The sequence below is a fragment of the Humulus lupulus genome, chromosome 4 (assembly GCF_963169125.1).
Source record: "Humulus lupulus chromosome 4, drHumLupu1.1, whole genome shotgun sequence".
NCBI classification, from domain to species: domain Eukaryota; kingdom Viridiplantae; phylum Streptophyta; class Magnoliopsida; order Rosales; family Cannabaceae; genus Humulus; species Humulus lupulus.
The window spans coordinates 11940886-11961329 of record NC_084796.1 but is presented as its reverse complement, the minus strand read 5'-3'; the positions used below and the strand labels follow the sequence as shown (position 1 = coordinate 11961329).

The following is a 20444-nucleotide window of genomic DNA, read 5'->3' as shown; positions in this document are numbered from 1 at the left end:
TATGGATTCATGTAAAAAAGGCATGCATCATCAGAAGAGGAACTATGAGAAGAAGAAGGAAGTTAAGGGGAAACAGAAAGAAGCAAAGTATAGTTTGTATGGTTATGTCCCTGCATTGCAGTATTGGGCATACGAAGCCATCCAGCAATTTGCACGAGAGTATGGTATTAACCATGGAAACCAGTTTTCGAGGATGCTGAGTTATTAGAGCAATAAGGAGTGTCCTATTTCGAAGGCCGACCATGCACCGATGTTCAAGAAGATGAGTGTAAGTTCTGCTATATTATGTCAAAATAGAGTATTCTTTGGTGGTTTCAATCTAACTTAATGCTTTGTATTTGATGCAGTTGATTACGTTGTCCATGTTGAAGCCCCGGCCTTCAGAGATAGATTATTATAGCGCTCTGGCGGAGGGTGATGCTCCCTTGTATCCTGGGTTGGGCCAAGAAGAAGAGGTAGAAACTCCCACTGATTTTGAGAAGGTGGCGGAGATAGCTGTTGAGGTTGCGAAGGCAGCCAATATTTTTGTTGATGGCTCTAATGATGAGGATACCCCAGTCCCCATCGGCCCCACACCCTCGGCCCCAGCCCCATCGGTACACCCCAGTCTTGATCAACCTGATTTACGGGAGGTGTTGGAGAGGTTGGAGCGAGTCAAGAGTCGTCAGGATACCATCTTAAAGAACCAGGCGGTCATCATGGATGCTTTCAATAAGATCTTGACATTCGTACAAGATCTTCCAAATGATTCTGATTCTGACTCACTTGACCTCCCAGATGATTTTTTCGTACATGACATAGGCACTCCTCCCCCGATAGTACTCACAGCAAATCCTGAGACCCCGGTTGTTGCTATTATAGAACCTGTGGATGTTGCTGGTGTAGAGCTTGAATTGGCCAAGAGGAAAAGACGCAAACCTAAGAAATTTGAAGACTACACCGACCCAACCAGAAAGAAAGCTCGTTTGGATGCGATTGATGACATGCCATTAGTCCTAGACCCTCTAAAGAAGCCACTTGCTACACAATACAGGACGGTCGGCAAGTGGTTGCTTGGAAATATTCCGAACAAGACGAAAAGGGATGTCCAAATTGGTGTGTATGGTCTGAGTTGGTTTCTGACGATGAAGACACCACAGTTTTGGATCGATGATGGGGTAAGTAATTTTATTAATATTTGTTATCTGGTATAAACAGTGGGTTCGATAGGGTTCGATGTGGGTTGTAGTAGCATTAAATTTGGTTCGATAGGGGTTCGATGGATAGAGGGAGATGGTTTGGTTCTAGTAGCTTTAAATGGGGTTCGATAGGTAAATGGTTAGGGTTCATGGAGTTCGATGGGGTTCAATAGGGGTTTCGATAGGGGTTCGATAGGCAGATGGTTTGGGTTCATGGGGTTCGATTGGGGTTCGATGGGGGTTTGATAGGCAGATGGTTTGGGTTCATGGGGTTCGATAGGGGTTCGATAGGCAGATGATTTGGGTTCATGGGGTTCGATAGGTTGATTAATTGCTTTCCTATAATTTTTGCAGCATATTGATGCGGCCAAGCATATGCTACGTAGGCGTTGATAGTTCTATCCCGGGGCGTATCGGCAAGATGCTGTTGTGATGAATATTATGTTCTCACAAGTGGTACCGGTCCCGTTATGATGCATATCAGAATGCCAAGGAAGCGGATAAGAAAAGGTTTTTGTGGGATTCAGATGTGATATCAATGATTATGGGAACTGACAATCAATTTCTGCCATCGTGGAAGGGAGTAGACACTGTATATTGGTGCCAGGACTACCTTCAAGCGCGTTGGTTTGCAGTTGAAGCCTCCATTTCTACTTGGACTCTGAATGTTTATGATTCGGATGTGACAGTGATAAGTGATAAACAACTGCAATCGTTTATGAAGTCATGGTCTACTTTGTTCCCATCGTTGTTATTGCAGTCATAACTTTTCAAGGACGACCCTCGGTTGAAAATTCCACCTGGAGCTAAAAGATGCAAAGAGTTCAACGTGCACCGCATGCCAGTTGATTCAGTACCCCAAACTAAAGTCAGGTAATCAAAATTCTAGTTTTTATTCAAGTTTTTTAAATTAAATTCTATGTTGATTTTGTTACTAATGCAATTTATGTTTCATTCACAGTGGAGATTGTGGTGTGTATGCCATCAAGCACATCGAACACTTATTGGGTAGGCTACCACTTCACACGATCTGCCATGACAACATGGAGTTGTTAAGAACAAATGGACAGTTGACTTATGGTATCAGAATGTTAGACATTGAACATTCTCTTGTTATATTTATTTACTTAAAATTTAGGTTATTAAGAAAAAAATTTGAGTCGAGCATCTTTTTATTAACGACAATTAACAACCAAAATTCATGAACGACAATAAAAAAACAAAACAAAAAATAACCTTCAACTTCAAGTTTAAATAAAATACAACAAAAAATAAACTCAAAGCCAAGCTTTGCGGACTTGTTGTGGCCACGACCACCACATCTACTGCACTTACGCATTGTAATTGGTTTTTCCCCACCGAATGGCCAACGGTTTGTCCTTGGTCTTCCTAGCATTGGCTTTTTTGGACGACCAACTTGTTGTTTCTCTATGGGTACACCAACTACCATATTCTTAATGTCATCTGGAAGTATCCAGTCATCCTCGTTCCCAGTTGGGTAAATGGTTTCTTTGTACGAATTCCTCCATGACTCAATGGTATAAAACGGTGAACACAAAGAGTAAAGGTTCACTCCACGCTCTATGGCTGTTGTAGCTACATGGGGACAAGGTGTGCCTATGAGCTGGAATACCCCACATGAGCATGATTTCGTCATCAAATTCACCTCAGCATCGTTGTCTGCAGCAGTTACATGAAACTCGAATTGACCAAGGGCATAGACATTCATGAACCTTCCTTTGTCAGCATTGTTCGATACATCTGCCTCCATCAGGGTGGATAATTTGGTGGTAGTCTTCTCTGTCACACTATGTCGTTCAGAAAACCAAGACTATAGTGTGAACCGAATGAATTCTAAAAAAAGTTTAACTGGAAAGGTTCTTGCATCCTTGGTCTTGTTGTTGAAGCTTTCAGCGTAGTTGCTTGTCATTATATTGCATCGTTTTCCAGGAAAGAAAGGACGATACCACTTATCGAAACCAATTCCCTCCAAATAGGTAGCTATAGGAGGATCCATTCGCTTAATATTTTCAAAATGCTTTAGAAATTCGGTCTTCTTCCATGCATAGGCTGCTGCCCACATCTCACTGTGACAGTGATCAGTCTTGAACTTGGCTTTCACATTCATACTGATGTGATGGTAGCATGCGTCGTGGTAGGCATCAGGAAAGACAACCTCTAGAGCATGAATAATACTAGCATGCCTATCTGACACGAAAGCCAAGTCATCAACGTCCCCAATGGCTTCCTTCAACTTCGTCATGAAATATTTCCACGAGTTGTGGTTCTCACTATCCACCAACCCGAACGCAATTGGATATAAATGACTATTCGCATCCAAAGCAACGACACATAGCATGTGGCCACCGTACTTATTCTTCAAGAACGTGCCATCCACACATATCACAGGACGACAAAATATGAATCCCCTCCTACAAACTCCACGGGCAATGAAGCAATATAGGTAACGACCATCTTCAGTGACAAAATCAGTAATTGTACCTGGATTCTTTTGCTGCAACATGTGCAAGTAGGATGGAAACTTGCAATACGAATCCTCATATGTCCCCCTAACATACGTAAGTGCCTTCTCTCTACATCTCCATGCTTTTTCATAACTCATATCAATACCAAAAATTTTCTTCATATCCTCCTTTATGTTGTTTGCCATGTAACTGGTCCCATCAACTGAGTATTTGTTCTTTATGAGGTGTCCAACGACTCACGGTGCAGCTTGACAATGACCTTTTTGTCGCACTTCTAGTGAGCATGTGTGTACGCTCTTGTATATCGTGATCTCAAACATGGGGGACATTGGTAGTTTTTTCCCTCTCAGTATCCAACAACAGTCAGGATCTTTGCATGTGATATACCACACGTCAGTACCAGACTTTTTCACTATATACTCAAAGTTATTCTTCATTGCAAATAGAGCAGCTTTGGTTTTTAAATCAATCTTTTCCTCAAAAGTCTTCCCAACATATATTTCTCCCATTGGTCCACCAGATGATGAGGAATGGGTTTTAGCAGATGCCTCAATATCTTCTTTTGTAAACATTGGAGCACTCCATCTGGTGTGATCTTCTCTTGATACAATTGTCTCCCTCCACCCAGTGTTATCTTCTGTCCTAGCAGGTTGATTACTGCTTCGAGCAGGTGCTCGGCGTCCTTGAGTTGGGAGGTGTGCCTGTGCAAGAGGCAGTCCTGACTCTTCTTCTACTTGTTGGGCTTGGGAAATGTCTAACTCCTCATTTGAAACATCTGCACTATAATACGAGTCATCCTCGGAACCATCATCATTATCTTCAAAGCAATTACCAACTGGATCATCATTCACATAGGGATCATACTCATATGCCTCAAGCACACTTGTGGGACCTCCTTGTGGTAAATCAAGCTGAATAGTAGCTATCGGATCAGTAACTGGAACAAAAGTGCCCACCTCGCTAAGATGCTTGTAACTGCTACCTGCAGGAGATGGATCGACACTGGTCGTATCTTTTTTGTTCACACTAGGAGAAGGATCTGATATGACATTCTTCTTAACTGGAGTCACACATAAGACTACCCGTTCTTTCAAGCTTATTCCTAAGAATACACGAACTTGACGATCATTCCTCAATTGAACGGGTGCAAATGGTTGGTCGCCCGTATGACACCTCGAGTTTCAATTCATACACCTCTCTATCCACCTGAAATGTCTCGTACAATATGTCAAGTAGTTGCAAGTAAGTGACATCATTCTCTACTGGTATCATTTCACCTTCAACATCCTTAAAATACCATTTCCTACCATCTGTTTCCCAAACACCATTGTAAGAAACAAATACGTAAACAGTATAACCTGAAATAAAAAAAACACAAATACAATTAGCTGAAAAATAGATGGTAGGAAATGGTATTTTAACGATGCTGAAAAACATGACCATCGAGCCTGCATCGAGCAGGCATCGAGCATGCACGAAATAATGAGAATACACATTACCATCGATCTTGCATCGAGTAGGTATCGAGTAACCATCGAGCACAACATGCAACGTAAAAAAATGATGTTCCATCGAGCAGGCATCGAGCACCCATCGAGCATGCATGAAATAGTGAGAATGCACATTACCATCGAGTACCCATCGAGTAGGTATCGAGTACAACATTCAACCGTAAAAATTGATGTTCCATCGAGCCTGCATCGAGCAGGCATCGAGAAACCATCGAGCATGCATGAAATATTGATAATGCACATTACCATCGAGTACCCATCGAGTAGGTATCGAGTAACCATCGAGCAGAACATGAAACCCTAAAAATTGATGTGCCATCGAGCCTGCATCGAGCAGGCATCAAGCACCCATCGAGTAGGTATTGAGTAACCATCGAGCAGAACATGCAACCCTAAAAATTGATGTGCCATCGAGCCTGCATCGAGCACCCATCGAGCACAACCCAAACCCAGAAAATTCGCAGAAAACACAGATCAACAAAAAACCAGAAAAAAACCCCAAAAAAAATGTGCAAATATTGCTCAGATCTATTTGAAATGCCCAAAAAGTTTAAAGGAAACATCACTAATCCAAGTATTTAAGAAAAAATTGCTTACCCATGAAATTTTTCTCCAATATTTCTCAACTCTTACTTTGGTCTTGATCCCCTCTACGAATGGCTTTCTTAGTGGCGGTCCCTTACTCGATGGGGTTCTACCGTGGTGCTCTTAGTGGTGGTGTGAGGTGAGGTGAGTGAAAGAGAGTGAGGAAGAAACAAGAAGGAAGAGAGGAGGGAAGAGAGGAGATAGTTGTGAGAGGAATATTTTGGTTATCCTATTATGAATTGGCATTATTTTGCAATGATAAAAATGGCTAGCATTTTTTTGAATTACAACTCCCTATTAAGCATAAAGAGTCAAATTTCTCAATACAAATTATAAGAAATTTTGCCGCTAATTACTCTTTTAAGAAAAAGAGATAGATTTAGGTCTGAAGCGCATTTGTTTTTGGTTGACTTTATTGTCATAAGAATGATAATTAGGGTGATGGTGAGTCTACTGTCAACGTTACCTCTCTTCTCTTCACACTAAATCTTTTGGTACATATATTTTTTTTATTTCACACCTCACAAAATGCTCGAGGGAAAGAATTTTTGGTGCTTTTACAAAAACCATCGTTAGCAAGTTACCACTCATCACTTACTATTGCATCTCTATAAATTAACTTGACAAAAAAAAAAGCAATGCAACTACAAAAACCTTTTTATGATGATTACATCTCTTCTACATGTTTGGTACAAAGAAGGTTGAGATTGAGAACAATGAAATAAACGAAAAGAAAGGTATCTATACTATATTTCTCGTTATGTTTCTGTAGATCTACAACAATAAGGGACATCGTTTATTTAAAAAAAAAAAAAGCTTTATTAGTGGACTTTCTTGCTTATTCTTGTAATTTTATTAGAGCTAAAAGTAGACCTATAATATGTTTTTAGCGTATATAATGTAGTAATGAGGTGACTATTTGGGTAGGACTTTGGTCTTGAGCCGCCTTGATTTACTTGTTGACTAGGCAAAAGAGCTGTCTCCATAGAAAAATCTCAATCCTAAATGCAATTTGGATGCACTTCATCTCCCACTTGAAGCCATATATCACTGTCTTGTACTCCATCGTTGCTCTCATATCTCATAAGTATACCAAACAAGATCTTTCCCTGCTTTGAAATAATTAATTTTACTAAATTGATATTTAATAAGAAACAAAGGAAAAATCACTATTAGCATTATGAATTCAACTCAATTAGTCTTACCTTGACCCTCCTATATGATGCTAAAGTAGCCAAAGGTTCATTTGACTTTTGTACTTGTCCATCTGTATGAACAATGTTGATCATCTGACAACGATTGCATCCACCTAAAGACTGAAACAAAACAAGCTGTTACTTGTGAAAATATTTAGCATAAACTATTTTGAATGTTATTATTGTCTCAAATTAAAGAAAAGTGTAATGCTATCATGACATATGAATGTTGGTATTAGTTGTTGCTGAAGCAAGCATTTACTCTAAAATCTAAAGCAAATTATATAGTAACTTACACTGAAATATTTGTTCCCAATTCTAAGATTTCTCCACCCATCTTCAGCATATGGTTCCCCTCCAGATATGACTAGGTTAGGTCGAAATCTCATTGGATTGACTTGAAATGAAACTCCTTCAGCACCCTTTTGAACACCTCCTGTAATCAATTAACAAGAGGCAGAAGTTTTAGTGGTCAATTAAAACTAAGATCAAATTAATTCTTGAAAGATCGACGTCTGGAATTTTGATTTCTCGGTATCCTGAAAATTTCCATATTGCTCCCCCTAAGGTGGATTCTAATTTCATCGTGGACCTTCCCACAACAATAATATTATCTTTAGTTCTATTGAAGAGATCTTAGGATCCCCTAGTCCTGTTTTGTTAGGCTGTTTTGAGATCCTAATGCTTTCTCTCTAATTTATTTTCGCTCCAGCTATAGATATGGAAGAGAATTATGTAGTTAAATAGCAGGACACGTCAAAATTACCTAAACATCCTCTTCTATTTCTTTCTAGAAATGCATCAAAAGGTGTATGTATAGGTATAATGGCCCATGGCTGGAAAACAAGTTCAAATTTATAGATCATAGAATCACACTACTTTGATTGATAGCCTTACGACTTGGGTCATTTCTGAGTGTGGTAGAGACTAAATCTTAAGCCAAAATTAAGTTAGCAAGAAAGGGGAAAAGAAAACTACTAACAATCACCAGATAACTCCAGATATCTCTTTATAATCAAGTCATATTGACTAGTCATGTAAGAGAGAGACTATAGTAAAATACATACTTGTACTTATTCTGTTGTTGAGATCAAATGTGCTTTCTTCCGATATTAATAAGAACTGAGCTTCATTGGCAAAATTTAATATACTTTGCACATCTCTGCACATGCCAATGTTTTTGTTCTTATTCAAACAAAAATTGTAATTGGAACTAGAACAGCGTGATAAAGTGCACGGTCGACCAAGGGCAGTGCTGAACCAACTATTGATTTCATTGTCATAACCTTCAACTTCATATCTAATAAGAAAAAATATAATTTCAACTACGAAGGATTTGCAACATAAATTGAGATGAGAATGACAACTTTCAAACATGACAATTTTAATGCATTTAGCGCTCTTTCCACAGTCATCAAGTGAAAGAGAAAATTAGAAAATGTATTCTCCAAACAGCATGAAACCAATAAATGTTGAAAGCACACCAATATTTTATGACTTCTCGATAATAATTACATAAATCCAAATATTTCAGCTCAACAAGTTTCAGGGAAATTTGATAAGTTTAAGCAACAGCACCAACAAGAAATGCCAAAAGCTCAGCTTAGAGTTACTATGATCAGGTAAAAACAGAAAATTCTTTCGGAAATTAGAGTCGATCCTTAAAATCTTTGAGAACACCACATGGAAAATTATGTACAAGAATATTATGTTTACAAGATAAAGCAACAAGCACCCGTTATATACCACATTGTATCTTACCTCTGCCCATGGACATTAATTTCATCTCTCACACCATTATCTGAATCTGGAAAAAGTTTGATAGGCAGTCTCACTTTACAGCGCGGAGACTCTACAAACAGTATTCCTAGATTGAGGTCGATCGAAGTCCTTACAAAGCACATTTCTGGGACCTAGAAATCAATTTCAATGAATTAAAACAGGATATCAAGCATGTGGTCATCGGGATGTATAAAGAAAAAAGTGAGCCTATCAATATTTTACATGAAGTTTCCAAGTACATGATACCATGATATCTTGTAACTTATAATTTAATATTAACATCCATTTATTGATATGAAACTGAGCATGCTCAGAAGAATGTTAATTTCACCTTCTTTTGTGTGAGAACTTCACCAGTAAGGCTTGTAAGCAGCCATTCACGGTCATACCGTAGACCTGCTCAAGAACACATAGCTTGTAAGGGCTATTACACTCGCAGATTCTTGAAAAAACAATTGTGGTTAAGATGCATTGAACTTCAATGAAAGACAAAAGACAAATAGAGGTGGAGAAATGTCTTCAATTGAACAATCAAGATATGCAACATGGTTAATCCAAATAAAAAAAATTCTACTAAAAAAAGGATAGAGAATGAATAGCTACCATTATTGCTTAGAGGCCAAATTTCTGCGCTAAATCCGGCGCATGATTTGATAGGATAGATAATAATAGATCTGAGGCCAACTTTGGCAGTTGAGAGTCTGGCTTCATCATCTATGAGTAAATTTAGATGTCAAATACAATATTATATCATAAAATACAGCAAGCACTTCATCAATGGCAGATAATGAGGCAGCATATACAATAACTTTCATTAGGAGAGGGAATGAACCTTGCTTGTACAAACTTGCAGTTTGATTTGGTAATGCTACAAAGGAATCTTTAATGAAATCAACAAATGTCTGCAAATACAAAGAAAACAAAATGACAATCAGGCAGATAGAATACTAGAAGAGCTAACATGTTTCAGAACTTTTTTTTATATGTATTTTAAATAGTTAACTCGTTGCACCCTACAAGAGCAGAATAAGCAAGTAGCCTACTAAAATTGAAATCACAGTTTCCAATATGTTTATACATTCACCTGGAATTCACAACTAAAGTTTAATATATGAAATTGAAATGCAGTAGTTAACCTTGGCATCTTCGTATGTTGACATGTAGCCAAAGGATACTCTCACAGCTCCAGTAGGCTTCCCATGAACTATGTCATAATCGTCCCAGCAAACATGGCCAGCCTAAAAAATGGTACAATTATTAATTAATAATGTATCCCATTAGGAACTAACGCAAGCCTTAAAAACATACACAAAATACAGCAATAATGAAAGTTATTGATATATTAGACATTGAATTACCTCAATATTTGAGAGAAGATCATTGTGAGACAATCCAAGATATTTTGCACATGCACCAGGGTTGCAAAAACATCCTGTCTATTTAGAAGAGTGGGATAAGCGTACCACCACTATCATTCCACAAATGCAGTCATATTGCTGATTCTAATAGCAACAAAGGTGATTGCATACAGAACCTTTTGTTGAAAAAGTGAGAATAAAACAGCATAAAACAAAAGGGTGATACATTTGCATCGTCAATATGACAATACAAAAGCAGTGTTGCCAGAAAGCAAGACCCAACCCTGAAAATTTAAGCCAATGGAAAACAACAAAAGCACTTTAATAGTAATAAATACCGCAAGGAAATTATATAACAAATCATGATTCATATAATTTGGCAGCCATGTCAGTTGTACAATCTCAGAGTACACACACCTATAAATTGTTGCTTGCAAAGGCAGTTTCCATTGGTCTAAATAGAGCACTCCGTGAAAATAAATTTTGTATGCAAATGCAAGAGGAAGGAAAAAAAAAAGAAATACATTATATATGAATTTAAGAATTGATGAGCTATAGAAGAAAGCAAGCAAGAATTTCCAACTCTTACCCGTAACTGAATTCCTGACAAAGATGCTAGTTTTTCAACTTCACGGTATCCATACCAAGAACCGTCTGGCCTTTTCAAGTTGAATGAGATAATAGGGCCAAGTTCATGACGTAAAACCTAACAGGATAAGGTTCATATTTGAGTGAGACTGGTTTCCTTTGCAAACCAGAAAGACTGACAAAAGAAGAGCACGAGGAAACAGCCAAATATATATATATATATATATAATAAATTGCCATGTTCCTTTAGGAAACAAAATGATTTCATAAACACAATGCAGTTTTTTTGCATAAGGTCCACAGAGTCACCAAAGTCTATCATAAAACAGGGAAAGTTTTTTGAAAACTTCCGAATTTCATAGATCTTATCCTCTAAGTGGAACAAATCCTTAGGACACTTGGACTCGATATTCTAACAAGTAACTTCAGAGTGTTCTAACTGCAGGTTCAATAATGGCAGCAATTATGCTTTTTTTGAAATAAAATCAAAGTATTTTATATTATTAATGACTAGATAAACATTGTACAAATCAGAATTTTCGAGCCCAAGAAAAAAATCCATATTCTGAAGTTTTTACACAATCCCAACATAATAATGATAACCAAGGCAGTCAATTAGATTCAATATTTTAAATAATATAGCTTTACCATCACTCCACTCATTAAGAAGTCGATTGCGAGTAAACATCCTATCATGTTACTCAATTTACAAAGTTTCTTTAGATATTTAACTATAAAATTGTAGGCACGTTAATAGCTAATTTTCCTTTAGATTTGCAAGGGTTCTTTTAAAATATGTGTGTGTGTGTCAAATTTAATTTCTTCCAACTAACCTTTGATGCTGGAGCTCCATAAAGTTTGCAAACACTGATTCCATTTTCATGTTGTAAGGACAACAGTACCTTTCGCACATACACAGCAAGTGATGTTGTATGCCTTCAAAGAGGAAAATGGTCACTATACTTTAGAGCATGTTTATTTTAATATTAGACCATATACCGTATAAATATATACAGGTGGGCACATAGATAGGAGGAACATTGAGATTTTAGCGCATTTGATGCTACATTGATCTTTCGCAAGAAAACTATGGTTCAGACTGTTGGATGAATTCAAGGACCAGTAGGTGTTCCCTCAAAATTGTATATGCATATCTCTTTCAAAAGGGATGGGCCATACAGGAATGGTAGAGGCAACAAGCTTTGGAATTCAGCATGGTTAGATGTTTATTGGGTCTTTGTGATTGGAAAAGAACAATAAAATATTTGTTTTTTGAATGAAACATCAACTGTATTAATATATACATAATACAAGGGATAGAAAATAATAGAACAAGAGAATATTTGTAGATAAACAAGAAGACATTGGTTCTTGGTGGACTAGTATTAAATTATGAGTGGCTTTACGGCTTGATGATACTAAAGATTTTTAAAATCTACTACTTTCAGATTCGGTACCTCAGTGGAGTTCTATCCTTTAATTTTTATTTCCTATATTTGGGGACATCTTGTCCCTGAATATTGTTCATACTGATATATGATTATATATATAAATAGTTCTTGTTTCCTAAAACAAAATGCACAAATACATACATGCATATTATATTGTGTGCAAGCATATATTTACATATGCATATTGAGAAGGTGCGTGCATGTACACAAAAGAAGACTCAATTTTTGGCATTAAAGACTTGATGGAAGAGTGAAGTAAGACTTTAGTACTTACTGATTTATGGCAGATATTGTAAGGGAATTGAGAATTTTAAACCCATGGCTAACAGTTGCAATGCTTAGAAAAGAAACGGTCCCATCCTCAAACAGCTCCTCAATACCTTTTCTTCTTTTAACAAAGTCAATATCAGCAATTGCCGCAGCCACTGTGCCTGTAATATCCTATTATGATTAGCATAGGTAATAACTAAAGAATTCTTTATCTCTTTTTATAAGTAAATAAATTAAAGTATCGATTAAGAGTACGATATGTAGAAGCCAACCTCCACTAAAGTAGGCCTTCTTCAATAATTTGGCAGCATCTGTCATTTAGATAATGAAAACGTAAGGCTAACAAATTGTTTTAACGTCCTAAGAGAAATAACTCAAGGATAAGAACATTATGTATGTATGTATTTAAACATTAAGAACTAAAGACAAAGGCCCATTAAATCTTCCATAGATCTTAAGAAAAAAAAATCCAGCCAATTAGAGGATAAAAAAGAAATATATCAGAACAAGGGCCTAAAGCCAATAGATTAAAAAAAAACTATAAATTAAATTTTCATGAGAAAAGCTCATTGCTTACCATTTCGAACAATGAGCGCTCCAAGTCCAGTTGGATAGCCAAATAGCTTTATCAAAATACATGTGGGCACAAACAAAAACAGAACACTAAGCATCAAATTAAAAGAATACAGTTTCTTAGAGTGAATTCAAAAAGATACATAGACAAATACCTTATACAAAGATAAAACAATGAAATCTGCTGAATACTGGGATAAATCTGGTGGTTCAGTAGCACCTCCTTTTGCGGCATCAATCAATACCATCCAACGGCCACTGATTGTGACATAAGAAGAAAACAAGGACACTAAATTAAACAATATTCCGACAGTTAAAACTATATGCCTACTAACCTATCAGTATGATGAGGAAAACCACAATTCTTATGTTTGTTAGAATACAAATCTATTGAATGCAAAAAACACCATCAGCTTAAGAATATTGTATGACTTGTATACTTGCAGAATGGAGAGCCTTCCAAAATTCTAGCAGAATCTTCCTTCATCCTCTTCACCAAATCAAGGCTGAATCTCGAGCCTGAGAAATTGCATTCTGATGGAAAGGCAAATAAGTTATACGCATTACCTGCACAAGTTAAAGTACATGATGAAATGCAGAATTGTAAGAAGCCCCAGAGCATTTACCAACTTCCAAATTAAACAGTCCCTTATGTAAATCTCAGATAATTGGCCAAACATGAGTCTGTCCATATGCAAATTTGACTACAATTGAGTCATTCTGGAAGTAACTATTCTATCATCTTCAGCTATAATTAAGTGCCAAAACTCAGTGAAAGCAACCTAAGCAGCTTTATTACCCTCCTATAGAATATTTCTGTGTTGGGTCAGTTCCTTAAAACTTTATAGTCACCCAGAAAGCCATAACACAATAATTCCATCAAATATAGTCAGAAACTATTATCTATAACTGCATAATCATTCCCCTATAGCTTAACTACAACAACTCACTGCTAGGCATGCCCTTAATATGCATCAAGATTTCTAAATTCAAATCCCCTCTTTCTTCAAATAATAGATAGTAAATCCACAAGCTCTGAGTTCGTCATAGAACAAAACTACTAGACTATAATGTTAGCTCATGTTTGATGTGTGGTATTAAACATAGATCTCAAACCTTTGCTCTTTGAAAGCAATATTTCATCTGCCTGTGGTAACTTACCTGTCCACTCATCCTGAAGAAATTTAGCCTCATTTCTCCGTTGTACCTGGTGCTGTAATACTCTCATAGATGTGCTATCATGTGCATCCTCTTCAATGTCTATTGCAAAAGCTGCAGCTCCTTGACTTAAAGCATATCTAAAGCTTATTAAGGGCTACAAACCAAGGAATCACAAATTCATAGTAAAGTGAAAAGGAAACAAGATCAAAGGATTCATGATAGGAGAAAAATAATAAAAGTGAGATGATACCCTACAATGCACGCCAAGAAGTTGACAATCTATCTTTGTCAGATGATGTAAAATAAAAACATGGTAGGATAGGAATCATAGGATACTCTCTAATCCCAAGGACGCTATTGTGATTCTCAATTGTGTACATAAAACAGCTTTCAGGACTCCATGGAAAAGCCTCTCCTACTAGCTTCAATGCCGCGGTTGCCCCAGAAGTGAATATGCAGCTGTATTCTTTAGGAGAAGCTTTGCAATAGTCAAGTACCTGTATGAGAGCAAAACAAGAGGCCTAATAATAACCACAGAAGGTTCATGCAACAACAATTGTCATTCACAAAATTCCCCTGCTTTGGCATGTAGAATCTTCACACTCATTATTTTTAACACTCTCAAACTACAATTGTAAAGCTGCAGTCTTGGAATAATCATAAGCACTTGGAATTAACACCAAAAAGTCAAAGAGAAATAGACACAAAATAAGGTACCTGTTGGCGGGCTTCCCTAACTATATCAGCAGAGGCAGAGCTAGAATCACTTTGGCTATCTATATTTTCCTTAAGGATCTTAACTGAATATGAACAATCTGAAACACTTTTAGTAGAGGCCATAATAAAAAACATAAGCATAACAAGAATGAAAGTGAAAACTATCACAATGGAATTAATTAGTAATTATAAAGACAACTAATCGAGAAAATATCACATGATTAAGACAAACGCAAAAAACATAAACAACTCCTAAAACCTTCATCCACTGTAGATTCTATCTAGGTGTTCAGGAACTACAAGAATCAAAAACGAATTTTCAAAGTCAAATGAATGAGTAATGAATTGTGATTTTAAATTTTCTTGAATGATCCTTGAAATTTGAAAGTACCCGCGGAATAGATTCTCAATCATTCAAAAGATAAATAACCACGACTTAATTTCCAGAAACCTTATAACCCCAAGACCCAGAACCAATTTGAAAGTAAATTCAAATGCCATCTTAGAGACCAGAGTATTACTTACTAAATTAACCAAGAAAAAAAATGTAAAGGAATGTAAAGCAGTAGTACCTAGACTCTCCAAAGAAAATCATAGATAAAGTTACAAAAAACATCAGAATTAACGTGAAAAGGTTGGAAAAAAAATCCAAAAACCAACAAAATCTTTATGTTTCTACTATCATATCAATAAAACTATAATTAAAAAGGATACGGGGATTTCCATAAACATTGGTAGAAAGATCCTTAAAGATTGCTTCCATTTGCAACTCAGAGTACAAAGTAGCTCCAGCATGATCCAAATATACAAGACCTAACAATCAAAATTTTCCAATAAAAATTCAATTTACAAAAAAAAAAAAAAAAAAACTTCTCCATCTCAATCACAATTAAGAAGAAGAAGAAAATACAATAAAACCATAAAAGCAGCTCAATTTCGTTTCAGTGTGAATCTGTGGGAGACAAATAAAGACAATAAGAAAATTAGAGACTGACCACCCAATCGTTTGAACTCGGTAGCTCGGATTTGGTCGATGGTTTTGGGACCGTTCGGGTATCCATAGAGCCCACTAAACTCTTTGAGAAAGGAATCCTTATCTGAAGCCATAAATGTACTTGAGAAAGTTCAGAGTCAGAGGAGATTAAGATCAGAAATGGGAACTTAGTTCAGGTTTGGTACAGTACTACTGTAGCTGGTAACGTGAAATAAATTATCATAAGCTACAAGAAAGAAGAAGAAGAAGAAGACACTTCGCAGTTCAGAATACTCGTGTGGTCTCTTTAAATAGCCACGTGTTCATTAATATTAATTTACTTTTTTTTATCACAATAAAATTTATTTATTTAAAGAATTGATAATGTAACAAAATCTATAAAAGCTTTTTTAAAAAAATCTTCTAGCTACAAAACAAATTTACCGTCTATCCTAAAAATACATACATAAAGCATGAACAAATAATATTGAACTCTATAAATTACAACTCAAAATTAATTTTAATGAATCAATAATATTTCTCATTTCATTAAGAAAATATATATTTCTCTTTATATATATATATATATATTTGAAATTTTTTTGATATATTTTCTAATAAACTATAAAAAAATAAAAATATTGTGTTTAAATAAAACATAAACTATTTTATTATTTTTCAAATAAAATTTTATTTTAAAACTATTTGAAAAAGTAATTATTTTAAAATTTAAAAAAGAATGAGTCTTAATTATTCATTTAGCAAATAATCAATTCAAAACACTGATGATAAAAAAAATATATTTTGCAAAGTCAAATAATATGTTGTTTTACCTAAATAATCTCACATAAACAAATGAAATGTATTATTTTTTTTATTAAAATTAATTTTAAGTGAAAATTACATTTTATATGGATTTTTTTAATTAACTTTACAAAAATATAGCTTTAAAAAAAAACGTATTTTATGGTTTTTTTTTTAAGAATTTTTACTTTTATGGATTTAGTTTCCAATATTTTTGTATAAAAATTGGTTTATATGATAGTTTTATTATTAAATTGGTAGAATTTTTTTGTAATTTGATCATTATTTTTTAGCTTAATTAATTTTTTTATATTAATATTACATAACTATTTTTATATTAAATTTTTACTTTGTTGTTTTGTGAAGTTTTTTTTAAAAAAATATGAATTGTGTTTATTAGTTTTTTAATTTATTATCAACATTTTTTTTTTCTTTTTTTTTAAATTGTATGTTTTTTTTTCAAGTTTTGATAAGGTAACCAGTTACTTGACTGATTACTTTTTATCACGTTTTCACATTTAAGTTTTTTTTTTTTTTGTTTGAGATTTAGATGTTCTCGTCAGGGTAACCTGCTACCATTTCAGGAGTAACCGGTTACCCTGAGAGGAGTAACCATCTACCGTAAGAGGGTAACCAGTTACCATAGGAGGGTGAAAACTTACTTATATTATATGTGAAAAGAAACATGAAATTTGAAGGAAAAAAAGACTTAATCTTATCTTATAAGCAATTATAAATTATTTTTAAAAAACAAATTAAAGAAAAAGAAGAAGAATACTTCATTAGAAAATGAAGAAGAATAAGTAAATATAATTTTAGTAACATAGGTAATCGGTTACCATAAATAACTCAGAATTATACACACATGTCAGAACGTGAAGATAACTAGTTACCTATCGCACAAAATAATACCTTCAAGCTCATCTCTGAATCCATTGTGACAACAAAACCTAAAAAGAGCACAAACTAAACATGAAGGTATTGTAAAACCAATCCAATTAAATTAATTACCTTGATATGATTCCTAAAATTTCATTGATTACTTAGCAAGATAATCTTCTTGATACATTTTAGGCCCCATAAATTAATTACTTTGATATAATTCCTCCCTAGCCACAACTCTTGTAAATTTTTTCAAAGTTCCAATATTCAATTACTTGAATTAACTACCCAAACGCTTAGACCTAAACAACCTCCTTAAAACAATTACTCAACAATTTTAACATACACATTAATGCAAACACATGGCATAAAGTTTGAATGATATTTAAGTAACCAAAAAAGCTTACCCATAATATGGTTGAATCAAGTTCAAGAATATGCAATTCATGAAAGTGGTCTGGTCTACCTCTTCTATCGTAAGAAATTCTTTTTTAGATACATATAACTAGGGGTGTTCGTGGTGCAGGTGGTGTGGTTTTTCTCTAATTTTTTAGACCACACCACATATGCAGTTTGAACAATTTTCCAACCGCAACCCGCACCACATAGACCTCAAACCGCATAAACCACACCGCAAAAATGCGGTATGGTGCGGGGCGGTGTGGACGGTTTATACCTATCGCCAAATAATTTAACAATTAAACATTATAATTAAGAAATATTAATAATAAATCTCATAACCATAGAGTGTTTAACAAAATAATTAAATGTACAACAAGCTAATAAATTTTAAGCAAAACAATAAAAATATAACAAACTAATAACAAAGAAAAAATGTACTATAAAAGTAAATATTATTTTAATTAAGGAGGAATATATTTAGATTGAAGTAGAATATGTGTTAGCATCTTATGAAACATTATATTTTTTTTGGATTTATACCTTTTTGGACCTTGTATTTTGTCACATTATCTGTTTAGACCCTGTATTTTAACAAATTACTTTTAGGACCCTATATTTTGTAAAATGGTTAAAATAGAACCCTAAACTCAATTTTGATAAAGAAAAGCAGAATGATTTTATTTTTGTTTTGAATTATTAGTTTGGTAAATTATTTATGATTTTAGTTGAGAAATCATTTACCAAAATCGGGTTTAGGGTACTATTTTAACCATTTTACAAAATATAGGGTCTGAAAAGTAATTTGTCAAAACATAGAGTCCAAACAGGTAATGAGACAAAACACAGGGTCCAAAAATGTATAAACCCTATTTTTTTAGATAATGTGTATATTATATTATACTATACAAATATTTATGCATTAACTTTAAATATAGTAAAATTGAAAAAAATAATATAAAAAGTTAATATATTAATGATGTGGTGTGGTGTGGTTTGAATTGCATTTATAAAATTTAAAACCACAAACCGCACCACATCGTGTGGTTTGGCAAAAATACAAACCGCAACCGCACCGTGAATGGTTCTAAACCACAAATTACGGTGCGGTGTAGGCGGTTTGTGCAGTGTGGGCGGTTTTATGAACACCCCTACATATAACTCCTTGAGAGTATTGTTGACCTTAGATAATTAATGGAAATCATTAATCTTATTCAAAAAAAGTATTATTATTAACATATTTAAATAAATAACTATATATGTAAATGTAGAAAATTATATAAGCATTGGACTCTTACCTTTATCAACACATTAACCAACATTTATATAAAGAAATAAGGAGTAAAGTCAGCACCAAACAATTGGGATAAACAAAAAATCACACATACAAGGTAAAATTAAAACAATGTTGAAATGACTTGCACATTACAACAAACATTGTCATAAAATAAAAGAAATGGAAAGTTGATTATTTGGAGATGTGTTCTATATATAAATACATTTGTCGACATATATAATCTATGTTTTATATAAACTCAATGTTTCTCTAGAGCTTCTACAGCAAACAGGTGCATATACATACATATATAAATGAACTAGGTAGGAATAATGTAGATATATGGGTTTTGTTTTAACATCCGTATGGTAGGCTATGAGGTTTGGAGAGCTTCCATCTTCCAATGACACTTTTAGATTCCTTTCATTATTTCTTGCTCCTTTAATGTCCCTACCCTATGGATTTTGGAAGTTGCATTAAAAAATTAGTTTAACAGTGAAGCACAATATGGTTATAAACACAAGCATAAACGAACCAAATTATCATCTACTTCAAAGCCAACTTTGTAATTGGCGACGATAGGCCACCTTAATTCATTGCCTTGACTCAGTGCCACCCTCGTCAAAGCTGAAACTTAGCCCGAAGCTTAGACCTCTGCTAGATCTGTCATCGTTGCTTCTCGTGCTACTGTCATAGTCTAGACTTCCAACGATCACGACTAGAAGAAGAAGATGGGTGGGTCAGATTGGGGGAAGAAGAGGGAGAGTGCGACCGAGTGTTCATTTGTCTTGGTGTTTAGTCAAATTTTCCCTTGCCTTTTCTTATTGAATTATGAGTTTGGAAGTTTTGTTTTTGGTTTTGTTTGTGTTTTATTGTTTTCCCATAAATTAAGAACTTTTAACTAAATTTTCAAAAAAGTTATATTTCCCCATATTTTTGCAAATGTTTACTATAAAAGCCATAAAAATGAAAAATTCTCTTTAATCAAAATTTTATTTAGGGAGTATTTGTATTATTTGGTAAAATGCAGAATATAATTTGGTATTATAGAAACCAAATACTTATAAGTGGGTATTCAAGCAAATCTCGTGATAGAAATATTTAGTTTCTTATATTATAAGTTTTTGTTTAATTACATTTGATAACCCAAAATTATGACTATTATATATAACACTTTTAGCCCAAAATTATAAATATTGTAACAAACTATATATAAAAATTAAAAGCAAATTTTAATAGCAAATGCAATTACCA

General features: G+C 34.5%; 1 protein-coding gene across 4 annotated transcripts; it reads right to left on the bottom strand.

Annotated features, from left to right (window-relative positions):
• Positions 1 to 6405: 6405 nt before the first annotated feature.
• Positions 6406 to 16110, bottom strand: LOC133829962 (molybdenum cofactor sulfurase). 4 transcript variants are annotated; one of them, XM_062259828.1, is made up of 22 exons: positions 15852 to 16110; positions 15571 to 15669; positions 14857 to 14915; positions 14476 to 14636; positions 14140 to 14276; positions 13419 to 13545; positions 13134 to 13236; positions 12983 to 13028; positions 12678 to 12716; positions 12410 to 12566; positions 11518 to 11620; positions 10686 to 10802; positions 10097 to 10174; positions 9875 to 9976; positions 9571 to 9640; positions 9342 to 9452; positions 9070 to 9134; positions 8718 to 8869; positions 8024 to 8118; positions 7253 to 7392; positions 6966 to 7076; positions 6406 to 6869 (listed from the first exon to the last, which is right to left on the bottom strand). In XM_062259828.1, the coding sequence occupies exons 1-22, from the start codon at positions 15961 to 15963 to the stop codon at positions 6762 to 6764; spliced, it is 2292 nt and encodes a 763-aa protein (XP_062115812.1). In that variant the 5' UTR covers positions 15964 to 16110; the 3' UTR covers positions 6406 to 6761. The 4 variants fall into 4 exon arrangements, 3 of the variants coding, with proteins under 3 accessions (XP_062115812.1, XP_062115811.1, XP_062115810.1); XM_062259827.1 differs by having other exon boundaries at positions 8024 to 8256; positions 14140 to 14264; XM_062259826.1 differs by having other exon boundaries at positions 8024 to 8256; positions 15852 to 16109.
• Positions 16111 to 20444: the final 4334 nt, after the last annotated feature.

Bases quoted from the DNA above. Each gene is read 5' to 3' on its own strand.
- LOC133829962 (XM_062259826.1), bottom strand. From the start codon at position 15,963: ATGGCTTCAGATAAGGATTCCTTTCTCAAAGAGTTTAGTGGGCTCTAT. The intron at 11,621-12,409 runs GTAAGTACTAAA...TCCTCTTTGAAG, and splicing joins ACAATATCTGCCATAAATCA to GCATACAACATCACTTGCTG. The intron at 8,257-8,717 runs GTAAGATACAAT...TTTTCTTATTAG, and splicing joins ATTAATGTCCATGGGCAGAG to ATATGAAGTTGAAGGTTATG.